At 36.7% G+C, this 22,109-nt stretch overlaps 1 protein-coding gene across 8 annotated transcripts in view; it reads right to left on the reverse strand.

Moving 5' to 3' along the window:
• The window catches only part of LOC126263678 (hepatocyte nuclear factor 4-gamma-like), a 684,513-nt gene that overhangs the window by 14,911 nt on the left and 647,493 nt on the right, over positions 1 to 22,109 (reverse strand). For 6 of the 8 annotated variants that reach the window (XM_049960800.1, XM_049960793.1, XM_049960794.1 and 3 more), the window contains 5 exons: positions 17,997 to 18,091; positions 14,583 to 14,716; positions 11,187 to 11,339; positions 4,746 to 4,866; positions 286 to 435 (listed from right to left, as the gene is read on the reverse strand). In XM_049960800.1, coding sequence (XP_049816757.1) covers positions 286 to 435; positions 4,746 to 4,866; positions 11,187 to 11,339; positions 14,583 to 14,716; positions 17,997 to 18,091 — 653 coding nt within the window. The remainder of the gene's footprint in view (positions 1 to 285; positions 436 to 4,745; positions 4,867 to 11,186; positions 11,340 to 14,582; positions 14,717 to 17,996; positions 18,092 to 22,109) is intronic. The other 2 variants (XM_049960796.1, XM_049960795.1) reach the window with 2 other exon arrangements.

The following is a 22,109-nucleotide window of genomic DNA, read 5'->3' on the forward strand; positions in this document are numbered from 1 at the left end:
AGGGAGGAGAGGGGGAAGGGCGGAGAGGGGGAAGGGCGGAGAGGGGGAAGGGGGAGAGGGGGAAGGGGGAGAGGGGGAAGGGGGAGAGGGGGAAGGGGGAGAGGGGGAACGGGAGAGGGGAAGGTGGAGGGGGAAGGGAGAAAGGAGGAGGGGAGAAGGGAGAAAGGAGAAAGGAGGAGGGGGGAATTTCCAAGGGCTACAATTTTACTCCATGAGGTTGAAATATTTTAAAGTATTAATTTCTTATTATTTACTTACTTAACAAAACTAAAAGTAAGTACTCACTTGGATCAAAGAAGACAATCGCCTTGAGGCACGCAAATTCTGTGTCATCAATCTGGACCTCGCTGAAGGGTTTCACAAGCTCATCCATGACACGGTCTCCAACACGGCTGATGTCCACATCTGGTGATACGCCCGCTTCTTTAAAATGACCTGTTGCATCATGTATTTGCCAGCCCAGCTCCCACCACAAGCAAGCAATATGAACAGCCAATTAAGCATGTTCCCACACTTATTATTGCAGCAGAAATGAAAGAGATCTAAAGGAATATTGAAGGTGGGATGTGATGATGTGCTCCAGAGTCTTAAGAACATTTCTCTACTAGAGATAAATGATTTATTCAGTAAAATCAAAGTAAGCTCTACATTTTGCTGTGTAAGAAAGGGACAATATTTTTAATTATGGTAGTACAGGTAGCATGCATAATTGCATACCCATAGTCTCAGATGTAACTGTTTTATTAGGCTGTCCCTTAAGAACTGAATCCAGAATACAAAAAAATTCAACATGAGGGAAAATTTGCATTCTCAAATTAACGTAGGAAGGTAACATATTGCACGAAAGTCTCACTGATTATTTCAGATCTTTTGTTTTTATTCTGTAGTTATTCCACAAAGATGAATCTTATATTCTTCCATGTTTTAGTACATCAAAGAAACCTCTCAAGATCACGAATAAAACTTTTTGTACGCTGTAACATCATATATAACAGCCCTTCCTCCCTCAAAGCCCTCTGTTACATCATTTTTACTAAAAAAAGGGAAGTAAAGAACATAAATCTTTAAGATTTATGTAAATTTTGAATGTAACAGTAATCCAATAAGTTTCCAACTGATAAAATACGGCATTCCCTGCTTAAACTACATGACATGTCTGTTGCTCCTCATTAGGAAACTTAAAAGAAAATTGTCATATTACGTCATGTAAGGAATTTTCTTGTTACCTTGAACAACACAGGAGAAGATATTGGTACTTACCGTAAAGGTAACATGCTAAGTTAGCAACAGGCACAATTAAAAGATACTTACACATAAGCTATCAGCCACAGTCTTCATCAAAAAAAGGGAAACAAGACACTTTTCACGTGTGAGCAGCTGGAGTTGGCAGTCACGTGCATGACGTGTGCTTCCTTGTGTGAATGTATGGTGTGGGTTTCTCTTTTTCTGATGAAGGCTGTGGCTGAAAGCTTATGTGTAAGTACCTTTTAATTGTTCCTGTCTGCAACTTAACATGTTATCTTTATGGTAAATAGCAATCTATCTTTTTCTGCGTAATTGATATTGGGACCTGGCATTTCCGCTGTTTGTTAGTTACTTTCTTTCTATTAAAAAAACCACCAGTCTGTAGGGTCAAGTCAAGTAATTTTGCAATAACACAACTTTTCTGCCTTACAGTTTGCCATTTACTGTTAATTCTTTGCTTATTTCATGCTCTTAAATTCAAGAGCTCAGTTCTTCAAGAGAGAGTGGAGCCTCAAAGGTTTTAGAAATCTCTCTTGTACAGATTTTAAACTGATGGACTCTTCCATCTAATGGCAAATGGAATTATGTTAAACTGAAGTATATCTTTTAGATTTTGCCAAACATACGACATTAAGTACAGACACAAAATTTAATTTTTTATTTATATTTTGTATTAACGAAGCATTACAGTTAAAGATAATTATGATGCAACATACAAATACAGGGGAAAATGTGCACCTAACCACCTTCAGTACAGAAGTTGTTCTGACAGCAATAGAGATCTGTGGTCATAACAAGCATGCAGTAACACATGCTAACAAGCAGCAACACATCCAACAGCTATTGGTAATTACCAAGGAAAAGGGCTACAGATATAGGCTTAAAGATTCATGAAGAACATTGAAGGAATGGAGAAAGTGAAGCAGACAGTAGAAAGCTGGGCTGACCATCTACGTAAAACTATGAAAAGCAAAAACAGAAGAAAACTTCAGAGCAATATTAACATCTGCTCTGCAGTTGGAAATGAGGCTGCAATGGCTTCAATAACTTTGTTTCCTTAAATCTATATTAGTCAGATTCTTAAGAACCCTAAGCTTTGGAGGAACATGGAACAGATACCACAAAATTAGAAACTTTTCATCTCCATTAGATGTTGCTTTCATGAGGTGTTGGGGTAGCCAGTTTTATTGTTTCACTTGCTAGGAAATTCTGAGGACTTGGAAACGTTTCTCACTTCCTAGCAATTATTTCTGCTATCACTTGCAGAACATTATTAAAATTGCTGAATGGATTTATTTATCATTCACAACTGATGTTGATCAGAGACTAATCACCAGTAAATGAAGCAGATTCATACCAACATTAAATGTTTACATTTTATTGTAGATATGATGCTACTTTGATGACAATTATTGTGTAATTAAAGCCAATTATTGATAATAAGTAAATCATTTGAAGCAACTGGACTGCTTTCTTCAGTATCATATATTGCAACACTTGCAAGTCCACCACAGTGCTGCATGACAATCATGGGTAAAAAAGTTATCTTTATTCAGATTTCCTTTATGTTATTAACGGTGTTGCATGGATATCCTGGAGAAGACAATTCCCTTTATTCAGACTTTTTTGTGTTCTTAATGAATCTAAAATATAATTGTCATTTAAGATATTACACCTTTGCACGACAGCATTAATTATGGATGTGATTATTTCTTTTATCCTCCAATTTCTTACTTAAAAGAAGACTTTTGAAATATGAAAGAACTTCTTCTGCTTTTGCTTTGTTCTTTTCTACATTAACCCCTTATGTTGCTAGCAACAGTACTACTACTACTACTACTACAATAATAATAGTAAGAATAATAATTACACAATCTCTAGTACAATGGGCAGGAAAGATGACAAACATAAATACAGGATGAAAATGTTCATATTTGTGCAGACTTTCTACAAATGCATTATGATTTTAGTTACTGTAACACCAAAAGAATAAAATGTTATTGTATTATGTAGTTTCAGCTTGTATTAATATGAACACACATTATTTTATTGTTCTGTTAGTCATGAGTATCCATGGCTCAGTACAATATTTATGAGCACTTAACTGACATTTATTCCTGGTAATTCTTCCACTGTGTTGCAATTTTCCCAATCAATATTACAACATGTGGGCTCCTTCAAACCTTTCACACCATTGTGTTGTTGGTAGTATGTTCACTGAGCAGAAATAATGGTCCGTAGACTGTGAAATTTTTCCCAAGATCAAATAATGCAGTTATCCAATGCAGCAGTAGGCATCCTGACCAAATTATGCTCTCTTAAGTAGATTGGTAGATGAGCTACTTATGAAAACATAATGTGAATGTCTAATTATGTGTAATTAATGAGGTGTATGTAAGATGAAATTCTTGGAAATTTGTAAAGGGTGGCACTTGGCTGTAGGCTAAAACAATTCCAGGAAGAAAATTGTGTGGTACTGTAATCATTCATCTTCATTTTTCTTCACAATTGCTTCTACAGGATTTTGTGTTTTGGTGTTCCATTAGGAACTAGTACTGTGAAGAAAAGGTCTAATCACATCACAACTACACAGTGCCAGTGCTAGTAATGTTTCAGATATGCTTTGTACAAGACAGTCAGCAGGAAACAGGTGGAGCACCAGAAAAAGTACTCTTATGTACGATCTGCAAACCAAGAAACTGAATAATTTGTAGTTCTTGAGTTCAAAAGCAATGGGGAAACTAGAGCCACACACATTAGCATGATCACAAAGATGATGGAATGGACACTACATGTACATTTAATTGCATATAAGCTGAGAGGCCAGTAACGTTCTTAGAAGCTATTCAGCTGTAAAGGGAAAATTCTTGATTGTTATGTTTCTTTCAGAGTTTAGTACCAAAAATGTCATCAGTGCTGTACTTGAAATTAGTACAGTGAGTTTAACTTTGAGTACCTATAGTCAAGATGCCAGGAATAGTTTTTAATTAGGGGACAGTTGGTCACATGCCACTACTATGCAGGGGATGAGCGAATTCACAACAAGTACCATTCTAAAATTTCATGATTCAGTATCTGATAGCTCTGTTACTATAATGAAAGCCATTTCTGTTTCTGAAAGCTTTTTTTACTTTGCACTTATTTGCATTCGAAGCTTTTCATTGTAGCCTGTAACAATAGTTATGGACATTACAACATCTGGTTACAGATTGAAAAGCAGCTGGGGCTGAAGATTGATACTGCATGAATATTTTATTATGTTACATCAAACTTTAAGATAAACTTTCACAACCCTAAGACAGTTTTAAATGCACTACTCTAAATACACAGAACAAAAGACACTGCCTATTTTTCTTTTAACACAACCAACGACTATTTCTTTGTGAACCTTTTTCTATGAACAATTAAGTTTAACAACATTTAACATGCAAAATATAACAGTAAGTTTCATTTTTTCCTGCACAATAGCATTATGTATGAACATACACTGTGATGCTTACCTGGACAATGCCTAGTAATTATACAATTGTTTCCAAGTAAGAGAACATCTTTCAGATGCATTGACCGTCTTGCAAGACCAAGCAGGAGATGTTCACCAGCATGTGCCCTTAGTAATGCCACCTGTTAAAGTTCAAAACGCACACATTTAAAAATGTAGAGTACTACTTGAATAATGCTCAGATACTGGCAAATAAAACTACTTTCACAGGAATTATTCTGATTTTGACTATGTATGGGGAAAATATTCTGATGTTTGAAGGAAAAGAACTATGACAATTCATTTCTGCATATTCTTTCTTAGTGACAAAAATTACTATCAAGCTGTTACAACTGAATATGGAACATAAATGCTAAGATTGCAAATCTGAATATTTTTTCAAGTAAAATAATTACATAAAAAGGAACCCACCATGATTTTAATTTTTACAATAGGCCTAAAACAGATGTGGTTTTAGGTAACAAGAGTAATAGAGTTGGAAAAAAAAGAGTCACAGAACATCAAAATGGTTACAGTAGGGTTATCAGAAGTGTATAAAAAACAAAAAGTCCAAATACAATTAAAATCAGTTTATCTGGTTGTTAAAGAGTAGGTCAATCAAGAAATTCAGCTATAGCCTTCAGTGTAAAGAAGACAATAAAAACTAGCATTGGAGATATTGAAGGAATTGTTTTATAGGTCAACAAAGGATATTCTTTGGGAAATACTCAAGTATAGGCAGAATTGTGTTTCCATTCTAATGAGGAGGTAGAAGATCTCTTAAGAAATCGATGCCTGATAGAATTTCTCTCAGCTGCAGAAAACTAGCCATCACCTGATTGTTGGCCATGTATGAACGTATTTTCATTTTTGAAGTGTTTAATTTATGATTTTGGATGTTGATTAAGTTTTCTAGCACTTGGATTGAACTTTGACATACATCTATTTCACCATTTATCTATCAATAGTTACATATGCTACGGTATTATACCACAAAAATTTGTCTTCCAGCAAATGACAGTAAAAGGATATAAAACAGAATATTATCGCTCATTCTTATCTCGCAATGTCACTTTAAAGTCACTCAAGACAAAAGCCACTATTTATATTCTTACTGATTTACAATGAATAACTGATTATGGTATCAATGTAAGAGTCAGTAACACTGGAAATATTTACACTATTTTTACAATATTTTGTTACATGTCATTTTCATGAATCTCAAAGAATTTACACAGGTCAGAAATATCCTTTACATGGAAATGATGGAAAAATTTAAAGACTGTATTCACCTATATACTAGCTTGATTTATAGAACTTTGGGGGAACCTGCTGGAACAATACACAATGTACACTGAAGTGACAAAGGTCATGGGATATCCAGTAACATTGTTATGGACCTCTTTTTGCATGGCATAGTGCAACAACTATGTGGCATGGACTCAACTAAATGTTGGAAGCCCCTGCTGAAATATTGAGTCATGCTGCCTCTATAGCCATCCATAATTATGCAAGTGTTGCTGGTGCAGGATCTCGTGCACAAACTGACCTCTCGATTATGTCCCATAAATGTTCAATGCAATTAATATCGGTGATCTGGGTGGTCAAATCATTCACTCAAACTGTCCAGAATATTCTTCCAACCAATCCCAAATGACTATGGTCCTGTGAAATGACATCATTGTTTGGGAACATGAAGCCCACAAATGGCAGCAAATGGTCTCCAAGTGGCCAACAATAATGATTTCCAGTCAACAATCAGTTCAATTGGATCAGAGGACCCTGTAAAATACAGCACACACCGTCATGGAGCCACCACCAGTTTGAGTGCCTTGTTGACAACTCGAGTCCACAACAACTTTGTGGGGCCTGCGCCGCAATCAAACCCTACCATCGGCTCTTACCAACTCGAATTGAGACTGTTCTGACCAGGCCACAGATTTCCAGTACTGTCCAACTGAAATGGTCACAAGCACAGGAGAGGCACTGCAGGTGATGCCACACTGTCAACAAGGCACTTGTGTCGGTCATCATTGTTCCTCGTCTGTTTGCACTGACAACTTTAAACATTAATACCACTGCTCTTGGTCACTAAGCAAAGGCTGTCTGTAACTGCACTGTCCGAGATGAGAGGTAATGCCTGAAATTCGGTGTTCTCAGCACTGTCTGAACACTGTGCACCTCACAATACTGAGTGCCCTAATGATTTCAGAAATGGGATGTCTCTTGCATCTAGTTTGAACTATTATTCTGTGTTTACTGTCTTAATTCCTATCGTGTGGCCCTGATCATGTTGGAAACCTCTTCACTTGAATCACCTGAGTATGAATGATGGTTCTGCCAATGCACTGCCCTTTTATGACTTTTGTATATTATACTACCACCATCTTTATATATGCATGTCACTATCCCATGATTTGTCACCTATGTATATATACTATCCTCTTTTTAACACCAAATGCATCACTCATGCTGCGACAGTGATGAACAGTTCATGAATGTCTTTTACACATGTCGAAATTATGAAGACAATGTATGATTTCACAATACATTTGTTCTGTATTAATTGATACAATGTCAAAACTGACACTGTTTGTGACTCTGTGGTGACTGATACTGATTGAAAATAAAACCTCGAGATCTGGAAACAAGCTGTTACACTTCAGCCATGTAATTTCCACAGCCCAGGATCTAGTGAGTTGCACTAAGACCATGCAGTTATTGCTATCCCTAGGTTCTGACACCATTTGCAAGTTAAGCAAGTAATTAAAAATGTGTGTGAAGATTTCTTTCTTGAACATTGGGTGTCAATGTACATTGCATGTGAAATGGTTTGCACTTGGAAGCAATGCTGTCTTTAAAATTAATATTTGCAACACTGATAATTAAGGGAAGATCTTTACAGTATCTATTAAGAGTTATGTAAGGTGATATATAATGGCAAATCTACATCATGCTGTTAGTTGAGAATTTCACTGAAAAAGAAGGGCAAAATTACAGAACAGTTTTTCCATGGGAAACTTTTTACATGATATAAGAAATGATAGACACAGAATGTTAGTATAATTTGCAAAGAAGTTAGTACAATTTGTCCTTGGCACATTATGCCTGGAGATAATAAATAAGAATTGGACTTAAGAAAGGGAGGAATTACATACAGTTACAAAGAAATGGGCTGATCAGCTAATATGTCATATATACATTACGAGAATTTGTGTAACAATAATAATGTGGAACACCAAGGTAAATTAAGTAACACATTTAGCACCTTAGAAAATAATTAAGCTATCATACAGACAGGTGGTAAGGAAATTATTTAACAAAGGAAAGTATGTTGCAGGTATAAAGGAAAAACTCAAATGACAGATGGCAACTATTAAAGATAAACTGGGAATTTCAAGACAAATGTAATAGCAATATGACAGAATATGTTGAAGTAAACAAAATAATTCAGAAATGTCTGAAGAGGATGTGAAGATGTAATGAAAATATGACAAAAGAAACAACTGAGAATAACAAGAGTACAAAACAGGCAAAACAACCTATGTTGGCTGGACATCAGATTTCATCACTGAGGTTGGAAGGTGGCCCACTAATGGTACAAGTAAGAAAAGTTGTTTTGTATAATTTTATCATTCAAAAATGAATGAGAAATAAATATAATGAATAGTGAAAATAATGACATTCCAGAAGGAATGTCAAATGATTTGTTTACTGTGGTTGGACAAAAATATGGAAACACCATAAGAAATACATGATTGAACACAAATGCAAGAACTAGACAAGGCTGCAGGTTGTGCTGCTGTACTTGACCATGAAGGGCACCTTGCAAAGCCCTCTATATGTTGTAAGTGTCAGTCATGCTCAAAACAACGTTCTGTGTAGTACGAGTATGTTGTGTTGGGGTAAGGGTATTCGAATATGAGTAAATTTATTGTGCTCGTGTGGTGGAGGCTTCCATAATGAAGGTAGCTGAAGTGTTGTTTGTTTCAAGGGGCACTGCATGGAAGATTTATACTGCACACAGAGAAAGTGGAAAATCATCATCTGCTACATTACAACACAGACAAAAGTGTGTTGCATGATCATGATACATGGTCACTGAAGAGGACTCTTGACCAAAATGAAGAGGATTGTGATAAAAATAAAAGGACAACACATGCAAAAGTCAATGCAGAATAGAAAAGCACACTTGTGAATCCTATTAGCACCAAAAACAACACGAAAGAAGCTTCATAAGCTGGGAACCAAAGGACAAGCTGGAATTGCAAAACCATTACTGCAAATACCCATAACAGGAAAACCAGGTGCTGAACCAGGACTATGGAGGAATGGAAGAAAGTAATTTTGTCAGATTATTTTGTTTTAGAGTGCCTCCAACTTCTACCTAGATTACATTCAAAGAATGAAACATGGCAGATGTTCGGTGATGATTTGATATTCTGTGGTCCCCACGGTTACTCTACAAGGCTCCATTACTGCCAAGGATTATTTGATCATTTTGGTTGATCAGGTCCATCCCATGTTACAAAGTTTGTTCCCAATGGTCAAGCCCTGTTCCAACACAATAGGGCCTATTTTCACACAGCTAACAGCACTCAGGACTGATTTTGAGGGCAAAAGGATGAAATGGTCTGGCCACCAAATCTCAATATTATTAAGATTTTGTGGTCTACTTTGCAGTGCATGATGACTATTAACCTCCATCACTACCTGAACTTGCTGTTGTTTTTGCAGGAAGAATGGTACAAAATCCCCTTTAAAACCACACAGGACCTGTATTTATCCATTCTGAGACTACTGGAAGCTGTTCTGAACATCAAAGGTCTTCCTAAACCATATTAGGTAATTAGTGAGTTGTGATTTTAGTATTTCCAAATTTTTGTGTACCCCTTGTATATAGCCAATTGAGATATGTATAAAGGATGGGTGACCAGATGTGACGAAACTGGAGTGAAGGCAACCTGTAACAACACCGAAACAATGCTGCAAATTTTCTATTTCAAAAGAATGGGGACAGCAAAACAAATTATAAACATACCACTCTTCTCTTTGCAGTGTACAATATAAAATATTCACTGAAGGTATGACATAATACATTGATGTGTTCTACAGATGTGGACAGCATGTAATGTTTATGACTAATATTCAGGACCATCTGAAAGCTTCTTAAAAATCATGAAACCTTAAAGTAACATTTAACTTTGAAGCAAAACAGAGTTTTCAAATTTACGTCTTCAGTAATAGCACACACTCCAATGTACTGAGCAATCTTTAAGAAATGGAACGTTTGATTAATGAATCTTATTTCCATAATTGTCCACTTCTGTGCTTTAAATTTACTTTAATTTTATTGAACATATTACCACCATTCAAAATCCAGTAATCTTCATTTAAAAACAAAGTAATTATTACAACACTATTTCCCCCTTCAGGAGCATGTGGGAATCAAGTTTTGAGCAAATTCATCTTCTGAAAGAGCAAGTAGACCAATTTCAAGATACTTTTAAGAGCTGAATATTTCAGATCTTTATTGTTTACAATATAATGTACACATTGTTTGTTACCACAATACAAATATTTGGCATAAAAACATTTTATTATTAAGTTCTCATTTGGTCTTGTGCATTAAAAATTTTGACCCCAAAGGGTGTCTCGCTTAATGTAACTGTTTCATATTAAAGGCCTAATTTACTTTCAAATGTTTATAATATTGAAAACCTTACCATTAAAATTATTGTTTTAATAAAAAATAAGTTGGCACAATTTTGTGAATATGTAATGTTATTAAAAATCAAATACTAGCTTATAATCACGATTTTTCTATATCCAAAAATAAATAATTCTAAATGAAGTATTAGTAACTGTACATTTTAATCAAAAAAATTTCCCTGGATTAGGTCGTGGAAGTAGAATGTAGCGTAACAGCTACTGTACTAGATACTTATGTTAGCAATAGTTACACAAAAAACTTAATTTCTGAAAGTGTACAAATACTGCTTGTAATTTTGACTGAAAACTTATTTAATCTGTATAAATCATAGGAGAGAAAAATGTGAGTGCAGAGCAGCAGGGCAAAAAACCTGATCGACATGTTTTAGTCTCACTCCATGTAATTCTAATTCAGAGAATTAAGAAAATGCCACACTTTTCTTTTTGAAATACTGCCGACATACAACTTTTCTGTTGGTTTCATTATAACTGCAGCAAACTTTTTGCTTTATTACAGTCCTATGAAGGAAGTTACATAATACACTCCATTACTTATGCAATCTATAGGAACATGCTTCTAAATAAAATTAATAACTTCATACTAATTTTTCTGTAGAAATGAACTGCCTAAACATTTTTTTAGAAGTATTATTTCAGACGATACCACAACTGTAAGTTTCAGTGTGTTAATGCCCTACATTTTAGTTGTGTGTGGGTTAGTTGAAAGTAATGCGAAAGTCATATTTCTTACCTGATCATCCAAAGGCAATTCTGTGAAAGCATTTATGTACTTTGCCCATTCTACAAGCACCAATAGCTGCTGCTTCATTGAGTCACAGACATCATTGATGTTGGCAAGCTGCTTGTTTGCAAGATTGAAGTTTGCATCTGGGGTGCTAATTTGCTACAGAAAGAGAAAAAATAACTGAGTTGTACAGAAGAGACTAACAAAAACCAAAAAACAATGTAAGGCAAGCACAAACCTAAAAGCCACTATTTTGTACATAAAAGCTATTAGTGCTAGCTCCATCTAATTAAGGTTCTTTACATTTATAACTGATGTCATCTTTAATAAATCTCCATTTGGCTTTATTTGACGAATAGAAGCAGTGGAAGACATATTTTATTCAGAAAGTTCAGTCAACTGGCTACATTGGAAACACTGATGTCATGTATATTTGGTTTATTTTGTTGGTATTATCAGGACACAAAATTATCTAAAAATAGTTATGAGCTTGTGTTTCTTGTATTGCATTTCAAACCAAGTACAACAGTTCCTGAAAAATTTGAAAAATATTACAGACTATTTCTGCAATATATAAAAGCAATAGTCACAAAAATATCTACTTCTGATGTTACATTCTGACCCAAATGAAATTTCCCCCCAGTATTGATGCCAGTATGATATTAAATCATTAAGGTCAGAATCTTTGACAACACAATAAAATCTCTTATTAATTATGACTCTGGCACTGTTGTACTATTTGAAACAATTTTGTTAATTTCACAATGAAAGTTTGTGGACACTGTTCTGTTAGCCAAAAAGAAATAATGATGGACATGGGACATAATTTATACATACAAAGTGGTGTCTGGAATGATTATTCACTGTGATAGTGGATTCTCTTTCAGATGTACACTATGTGATCAAAAGTATCCAGTCACTTTGTTGAGAATGACTTAAAAGTTTGTGGCACCCTCCATCGGTAATGCTGGAATTCAAAATGGTGTTGGCCCATCCTTAGCCTTGATAACAGCTTCCACTCTTGCAGCATACGTTCAATCAGGTGCTGGAAGTTTTCTTCGGGAATGGCAGCCCATTCTTCACAGAGTGCTGCATTGAGGAGAGGTATCGATGTCTGTCGGTGAGACCTGGCACGAGTCAGCGTTCCAAAACATACCAAAGTTGTTCTATAGGATTCAGGTATGGACACACTGCAGGCCAATTCATTACATGGACGTTATTGTCGTGTAACCACTCCGCCACAGGCCATGCATTATGAAAAGGTGCTCAATTGTGTTAAAAGATGCAATCGCCATTCCCGAATCGCTCTTCAACCATGGGAAGCAAGAAGGTGCTTAAAACATCAATGTAGGCCTGTGCTGTGGTTGTGCACATAATATCAACAGGTGCAAGCCCCCTACATGAAAAACACAACCACATCAGAACACTACTGCTCCAAATTTTACTGTTAGCATTACACACACTGGCAGATGATGTTCACCAGGCTCGCCATACCCACACCTTGCCATCGGATCACCACATTGAGTACCGTGATTCATCACTTCACACAACATTTTTCCACTGTTCAATTGTCCAGTGTTTACGCTCCTTACACCAAGGAGGCGTCGTTTGGCATTTACCAGTTTTATGTGTGGCTTATGGGCAGCCGCTCGAGCATGAAATCCAAGTTTTCTCACCTCCCACCTATCTGTCATAGTACTTGCAGTGGATCCTGATGCAGTTTGGAATTCCAGTGTGATGGTCTGGATAGGTGTCTGCCTATTACACATTACGAGCCTCTTCAAGTGTCGGCAGTCTCTGTCAGCTAACAGATGAGGTCAGCCTGTACACTTTTTTGCTGTACATGTCCCTTCAGGTGTCCACTTCACTGTCACATCAGAAACAGTGGACCCAGAGAGGTTAGGAGTGTGCAAATCCCGCGTATGAGCATATGACACAAGTGACACCTGATCAGCTAACCACGTTTGAAGTCTGTGAGTTCTGCAGAGCACCCTATTCTGCTCTCTCACTATGCCTAATGACTACTGAGGTCGCTGACATGGAGTACCTGGCAGTAGGTGACAGCATAATGCACCTAATATGAAAAATGCATGTTTTGGGGGGTGTCCGGATATTTTTTATCACATAGTGTAAAACTTGCTGAAGACGGTTTCAGCAAAGAAATGATACAAAAACACTGCAATGAGGTGTGACAATCAAACTGAAGAATACAGCATCCCGGTGTTTAAGATCTTGGGGAACTGGAAACAGTCTTTGGTCAAAACATTGTTCTTTACTTAATGACCAGTTTTGATTCACTAGATCACCACCAGCTTCATTTATCATCTTAAATTAGTAATGCAAACACACAACTTGCAGCTAATGTGAGCCAGCAATACAGTTGTTTATCATGGCACTGCAAGTTTTTGTTTCCTGTGACAGTGCCAAATTATGTGACTTACACCATTTTGGATGCTTTAAGTTCATACATACAGAATTTGACTTTAAAAAAAAGATGATGGCAATGTTTGTTATTGGCTTTGCATATTATTCATTTTGGGATAACAATGAACTGAGAAGACTCATGCTTAATCAGCACGCAATGTTAAATGTGTGATATACATTTTCTGGTCTACCCTCCTTCAAGTTATCACTTACACCACATATTTATTTCCAAAATCCAAATCTATCTGTGCTTTCTTCTAATGTTTACATTATTTCTTATTATTTGGATTTGACTATAAGGGGCCCAGAAATCGACATTTATGGACGAACAAACTTTTTCCAAAGTATACTTTATTTCACAAACTATGAGAATATTTTAAATGCAATAACTATTCACGGAGTAAGAAGGATATTAGCAGAGTCATTGTTTTAGCTATCACATGAATAACCAAGTTTGGGCTTATCAGTAGGATGTAATACTTCAGTAGGTTTTCTTCTTGCATGACCAAATAACAAAAATTTGTTGTGTATAGAAGTTTCTTCTGACTACCTAAAATAGTTCAGTGCATAAACAACAGGAAATAATAATTTACTTATAATACTTGTCAGATTAGTGGTACAGTCTAGATTTCTCACTGAGGAAGAGTAGATCATGAAAAACTCATTTTTTTAAATTAAAAAACCAGTTTTATCTCAATAACTAAAAAGAAGAGACGAAACATTTTTTTGCCATTCTTCTTTAGCTTATGAAGCAATGCCCCTGTAACAAAACTATAATCAAAATCTGTTTAAGAAACTGAATTATGCATTCTACTTTAGCAGAGTGTTAGTTTCCTCCATGAGAAGTACGTTTGTTAAGAGTTACCAATAACAAGATTGAACAGGGCTCCTCTAATAAAAATTTAAAGAGAGAGAAAGTTAAGCACAAAGGTACACTTGTAATATTACTGAGCATGTTTTACTTGCTTGCTGACTCACCTCCAGAGCAGCTCCTACTTGGCGTGATAACAGTTCTGCATTAAGGAGTGATGCTGGTGACAACCCATTTCCTGTTGTATGCTCCTCAAGGCTTGTTCGGCGGCAGCTTATCCTGTCACGCTCATTTTGGACAGCTGTAATTTGAGACAAAAATTTTATATCTTGCTTCTTTCAATGTAAATGTTGTGATGATGGTGACTCATTCTATATGCTGAACCAGAACTCAAACTTGCCTTTTCTATAGTCTGGGAGACGAGTCTTTGGTATTGACAGCTCGGTAGCGTCTTTCCGTTGCCTAGCGACCGCAGGCAGGCAGCCAATGATGGCCTGACTTTGAGCGGGTAGCTAGGGCCACGTTGCCGCTCTGAAACCCGGTCGCGCGCGCTTATGAAACTTACCAGTGTCTCGCGTGCAGGCGGTGCGGTCGCTCGTCATTTGTCTGAAGTTGAATTCGCAGTTTATTTAGTTTTTGTTGTTTTTAGTGTTTCTTCGTTTATGTTTCGTTGTAAACAATGTCTAGTGCGGCGGGTAGTACCAGCCCAACACAAGAAGTGAAACGGAGGAAGAAAAGTGTGCTACACACCCAGGCCCGTGAATTCGTGTGCTCTGTGAGGGATTACTTTGAGAAAGAAAAGGACAAAGGTGGGCCCTTAATTCCTGTTGTTCAGGTTGTGAAGAGAATTGCAGCAGCATTGAAAATAAGTAAGAACACTGTTGTAAAGATAGGGAAAGAACAGTATAGTGTAGATTGTGACAAGAGTGGCACAACAAAGCTGCACACACCAGGAAAGAAGCAACCGAGAAATAAGCAGGTGACAGCTTTGGACGATTTTCAGAAAGACACTATTCGTCGTCATATATACAGCTATTATAAGAGAAGGGAACATCCCACTCTATCTAAATTACTGGTGTCGCTTCAGAAAGACGATCTTTTTAAAGGGAGCAAATTTTCATTGCGTACAGTGTTGAAAGACATAGGCTTCGCTATTCACTGTTTAACGGACGCAAAATATTAATGGAAAGGACAGATGTTGTTGCATGGTGGTGCAGATTTCTGTGCAGGATCATGGGTGTGGAATTCAAAAGTATAGTGTGGTTAGATGAAACTTGGGTCAATGCCAGGCATTCTTTACGCAGAGGCTGGAATGATGGAACGCCCGAGGGGACAATGGCAGTGCCTGTTGGCAAATGAGGGCGTATTATTGTCTTACATGCAGGAACATTGAAAGGTTTTGTACCAAACTGCTTGAAAATGTTTCGGTCAAAAAAGACGGGAGATTACCATGAAGAAATGAACAGTGTAGTATTTCAAGAATGGTTCAAGACATCGCTTATGACGAATCTGACAAGTCCATCAGTGATCGTTATGGAGAATGTGCCTTATCATTCCGTTGTTCACGATAAGGCACCAACCTTGGCAACAAAAAAAGACGATATCATTCAGTGGTTGAAACGGCGAAAAGTAGATTTCAGAGAAGATTTAAGGAAGGCGGAACTGCTCGAAATTGTGGCACAAAAGAAACCCCAATTTCCAACATATGTAATTGACGAGATTGCTAAAAGGCACGGGCATGAAATCGTTCGGCTTCCTCCATACCACTGTCACTTCCATGCAATTGAAGGAGTGTGGGCGCAGATAAAAAATTACATTGCTGCAAACAATAAAAAATTCACGATCTCTGAAGTGGAAACTCTCCTTCCAGCAGCTATCAATAAAGTGACAAGCGAGACATGGGCTAAAATTGTAAACAGCACTGCAAGTGCCATCAGAGAGGCGGCCAAAACCGAAGGGGTTGTGGAATAATGCATCGAAAATTTAATTATACATCTGGGAGAGAGCAGTGATAGTTTGAGTAGTGCTGAGGAAGACAATGTCAAATCAGATTCTGACAGTGATGTGAGTGGTGTTTTTCCATTACAGTAACTACAACGTATTCAGGAATGTAAGGAGGGAGTTTGCTATCGATCTACAACCAGATCATCATATTGTGAGTACTTTCTTCAGATTATAACTCTTAATACACTGACCAATTATTCTGTAGCTTGTAGTAGAACAAATTAATAATGCTAATACTTAACAATGGAAACCAAAACTGCTAATGTTCAACAACTTGCGAAAATAGTTTTCATTTCAGTTGTGAAGTTTAACAAATAACTTTATTATGTTTCAGCATCTTAGATACTTGTACTAAATAGCTCTTATCAGTTTTTGAGTTAATATATTTCAAGCATCAACTTTAAATAAATTCACGCGTACCAATACGACTTGTATTTTGTCTCGCTTTTATTTCTGCTGCTAGAGAATGCGTGTAGCAGACAGGGCGCCGCGTGCTGTGAGCCACGTTCGGCAACAGCGCCGTCTGCCCGCCGGAACTGTCGGTACCAATCACTCGTCTCACGGACTATAGGTAGCGTTTTCACCAGCTGATCCACTAGAGCAAGACTGCTGGACTAACAAACAGTTTTAACTTGTCCATGGCTCATCTCCATTTATTAGATACTTGCTAAAAGGATGACAATGCTAGTTCTGAAAGCCTCTTATTGACTCACTTTCAGCAGAATATGATTTTAAAACTGATCGAACATACAAAATTGCTGTCACTTTGTACCACTGATAAATTCTAATGAGCCTAACTGCAGAATTATTTGCAGCAGCAGTAGCAAATATTTTTATATTAGATGTGAAGTGTACAGAAGACAAAAAGCTTAAAGAAAGTAAAGTGCGTAGAAAATACGAGGGTTGGAACTTAAATAGTGGCAATCATTTATTCACAACTGATACAAAAGAGGTACATGTTTTCACCTGTTACTGTCCTTCAAAGTAGTCCACAGCATTGTGTCACAAGGACGTAAGTCCAATGAGTATGGTGGACGGTACAGCACTTCCCAGTTGCATCGACCGAACAGAGCCACCATAGCTTGCGCTGTATGCGCCCGCATATTGTTGTGCAAAATGGGTGGATGGGTTGTGCAGAAATTGTCGCCGCTTCTTTCACAAAGCTGGTCACAGGTGATGCTCCAAAAACGAGCAGTAATACTGTGCACTGATGGTGGCATTCGCTTCAGAACTGTTCCAGAGATTCGACAGGCACTAGACCATTCCACATTCGCACCATCAACAGAACAGGCTCTGCTAACGGTATACTACGTGTTCCACATCGCTGGCAAAAAGTTCAACACAATGCTGGTGACTACTCTGAAGGACAGTAACTGGAGCAAACAAGTAACTCTCTTGTATCGGTTGAGAATAAATAGTTTGCCACTATTTAAGTTCCAACCCTCATAATTACTTTCCGTATGATTACAAAAATTGTTAAATTTGTTCTGCGCAGTCTGTTAAATAAATTACAGAATGGTTAAGTTTGACAAACCAATTTTAGTCTACAATGGAAGCAATGTTTCTGTTAAATTTACCTTCCTTCTTCATTCCAGCTTTAAAACATTTGCGTAGACGGCAGTAACGACACTGGTTTCTTTTATCCTTGTCAACTACACAGCTGCGACTGAATCTGCAATTACAAGGAATTACAAGTTAGTTACTGACATAGTGTGTTTAGTAAGGGTATTTCCACATTGGCCACTGTAAGACATTTCTTGCGTTTAGCTTGAACACTTCCTGGTCAAAAGGCATAAAAATGGCAGCTCTGCACAAATCATTTTCATTTCTTAATTTGTATATGTTGATTCCTGTGAATCCAGGACCCAAGACAAAAGAGAAAATTTGTAACTGCAAAACATCTGCTTGAAAAGAATCCACCTAGGGAAGGAACTAGGTTTCTGTATAGCAAGAGCTGAAATTAATGATTATGAATTCACTGGTTGAAACATGCTGAAAACCACCATATGTCCTCAGAAACATGTAACTGTGGGATATGCTAGAAAGATCTAGACTATTAAATCTGAAAAGGCCAGATGACCTAGCCAGCAAAAATAATGATTGTTACTTAAGCATTGCACAATAGAGATCAAGTAAAGATCTCTTGTGACACATTTTATCCACAGTACACTGTAAGAAATTATGCCTACCATATAGTAAATTATAAGGCTAACAAATCTGAAGCAGGCAATTTGATGGTAGTTCGGTCAGCAGTTTCATTAACTGCTAACTGTAGTTTATGGCAACTTCTGTAAACTATTTCCTACAACTCCAACGTGGAAAAATCAAGGAAGTTGAATTGGGAATGAGGAAATGTTACCACCTCCACCTCCACCTCCTTTCTACCTGCACGCACAAGAAATTTCTGAGATCCTAAAACTCAAAGATTGCTGCAATGGATAACTAACTTCATCACACCACAACTTAGAACTAATAACTTTTATATCAAAGCTGACATGTTGTCTTTGGTAACTCACTACAATAACTAATAAAACTTTCAGGGAACTAAGACAGGTCAAAAGAATGTGTCATGACAATAAAATATGTAACTTTCAGAATAATGCTGCAAGAATAATGAACACTTTATGGAAAAGTATTAGGTAAGAAAAAGTATCAAGGTAATGTAACCCAAAAAAATCATATTAATAATAATGGAATACTTTCAATGATTATTTGTCATCCACTATGTGTGAAAACCTGATTCAATGAACCAGCAACTCCTAATACATTTCTAATAATACTGCCTTAAAAATGAATACACAACTATTGAAAGCAGGTAAGCACATTTAACAAGCAATAATTTCTTTCAATGGAAACATTTTACTAACAAATTTCAGATTTTGAATTAACCATCAAATAGTCAAGCTACATATTTCTTATTTTATTAGATAGCAGCATAATTTGTGGATGAAGAACTACTACTGAAAGGTATTTAGTTACATGGATAATCTGAAAACACTTTATAAATTAGAGGGCTGCAGAATTTAAAATAAACTGAAGTTTCATGTGTATTTAAATAAAATGTAGCCTTCCACAGTCCAACAGCATTTACTCCAACATTCAACAATACTGGAAAAAACATGATAGCATGTCACACTTTCGTCTTGGGATATCCAAGCACTTTTTGCAGCACTCACCCACTCAGCAAGATCAGTACTGTTTGTCTACATATATATGTATGAAACACTGCTTCAATCAGTCAAAATGTGTTCTCAATTTTGCTTTTTCTCTTCCCTCTCTTCTGTAGAAACTGACACCCCCCCCCCTCCCCCCCAAAAACGTCAGTAATGTAATCAGTTTTTATTTTATCTATTCAGATGATAGGTGAAACATTCTTTCACATACTTCTTCAAAGAAAATGCACTTGCTGTTTTGTTCATAGGCCTGTTTTTTTGTTACTGCTGATAGGGCAGTGCCAATTTGTTAGCTTTAGACTGATTGCGCATAATGCTTTAATGAAACACAGTGATCTGAGACTAAAGGGGGACCTAATTACATGATTGATAACCAATTACAGAAATAAAATACAGACACAGGTAAACTTCTACAGTAGCAAAAAATTGACTGTGGAGTCCCACGTTGGTCATTTCTGAGACCTTAATTTATTTCTACTGTATGTACATTAATTGGTCTATAAAATAAATGATGGAACCACAGTAGTCTTTGCAGATGACACTAATATTCTAATTAAATCATATAGTGAGGAAAATCTGCAGGAAACAGCAATATTGATTATGCATACTTCGGCACAATGGGTCAGGACCAACAAATTCTAAATTAATTCTGAAGAAACTGAGACAGTTAACTACCACACCACAAAAAACGTTTATCCTACAAGTCCTATTTTAACTATTGGAGGAAGAAACTTCTCACTTGTGAGTCATACAAAATTTTTATGCATTAATATTCAGAAATGTCTGAAGTGGGAGAGATACCTTAACCATCTAAATTGAAAACTGAATACATTTAAATACGCTCTTAGGATTCTCACTCAAAATACAAGGTGCTCATCAGTGGTGACAACATATGCAGTATACACTCACTACTGATGTGCAGAAAAATTCTTCAGGGGAAGTCCACAATTAAAAATCATATGAAGTACAGAAAAAGGTTATCAGGGCAATGAAGGAAGCTAAATGAAAGGATTCCTGCAGATCCCTTTTGAAAAGTCCAAAAATACTGTCTCTCCCTTGTTTGTATATAATGTGATACTAATTTTTATGGAAGAGTGTGTCTTAAAGAAAAGATCTTCAAACATAACCATGATTTACACATGTATGAAACCAAGCAGGCGCTTAAGATAAAAATTTATGCAAACGAGAAGTGCACCATACTGGAGTTAAGTGTTACAACCATATACCTTCTTACTTAAAATACATACCAACAATAGACACACTATAGACTTTTTGTTTGACCACAACCACCACCACCACCACCACCACCACCACCACCACCACCACCACCACCACCACCACTACTACTACTACTACTGTCTCTGAATTTGTGGAACATTGAAATAAGCAAGTCTGATTTATCAAATATTATTAGTTATATAATTAGGTACTCTCTCTCTTCATATGATCATTTACTTGTATTATTCTGATCACAGTGTCTCAAACAGCTACTGTAAGTGTAAATTGTGTTATCCCGGACTTGGCCTCTATAACATGTACAAACAATGTATTAAAAATGATTTCCTGGGCCAAATAAATAAAAATACATAATTTTTGTTACAATCTAGAAAGAATGACAAATCAGCATAGTTCCTGCTGGAGCATCTGAAAGAGTGTGTTGGGGCTTTTTAATGTAAAAAATGGCTTATCAGCTGTTGTAGCACTTCTGTAGTCAGAAGGTCAAGCTACATCCTGGTTGAGAAGCCTGAATATCGGCACATTGCCAGCTCCTATCTCTAGTTATGACATGATTTGGGAAATATTCTGCTGTCTGAGTAACAACACTATGGAAAGAGAGTAGTAGTTCTTTAAAAACACCTAGTTAATAGAAATTGGGGTACAGCACACGTTCTGTAAGGAAACTGCCAATGAGCCACAGACACAAGGAGAGAGTTCATCAGCAATAAGTAGAGATTTTTGTCACTTAATTAGTTCTTTTTCAGACAGATTAAATTGACAGGTTTTGCAGATAGCAAATGTAGAGTGGTATTCATTATTACTCAGTGACTTTGGCAACTATTATGGCTGAGGATAAGGATATCAAAAATGTTATTAGGCCCTAGTCTGAAATTTTGTAAGAGTTGACTCTGTGCTAACATAATTAAGCCAATATGTTTTGCTTTTAAAAATGACTTAGTGAGCTTCACAATGCAACTACTTGATGCCAATGTTGCTTATAATTTTATTGATCCATTGACGGTACCTTATATGCTGCTACAGAATTTAGAAAAGCACAGGGGAGGCAGCTAACAGTTGTTGATAATCACTTTTATTAATGATTAACCTGCACTTCTGTTGGAACTGTTTTGGAAGTAACAGGAAATTTGTAGTACAGTCTATGGACTAGGGAAGAGTGTCAGATATGGTTGGAAATTTCTACAAGAGTTACCTGCTGTCTTGTTTGGTGAGCTGCTAATACAGTCATGAATATGAAGTCTATGGACTGGGGAAGAGTGTCAGATATGGTTGGAAATTTCT

Source organism: Schistocerca nitens, chromosome 6, assembly GCF_023898315.1.
Source record: "Schistocerca nitens isolate TAMUIC-IGC-003100 chromosome 6, iqSchNite1.1, whole genome shotgun sequence".
Classification (NCBI taxonomy): domain Eukaryota; kingdom Metazoa; phylum Arthropoda; class Insecta; order Orthoptera; family Acrididae; genus Schistocerca; species Schistocerca nitens.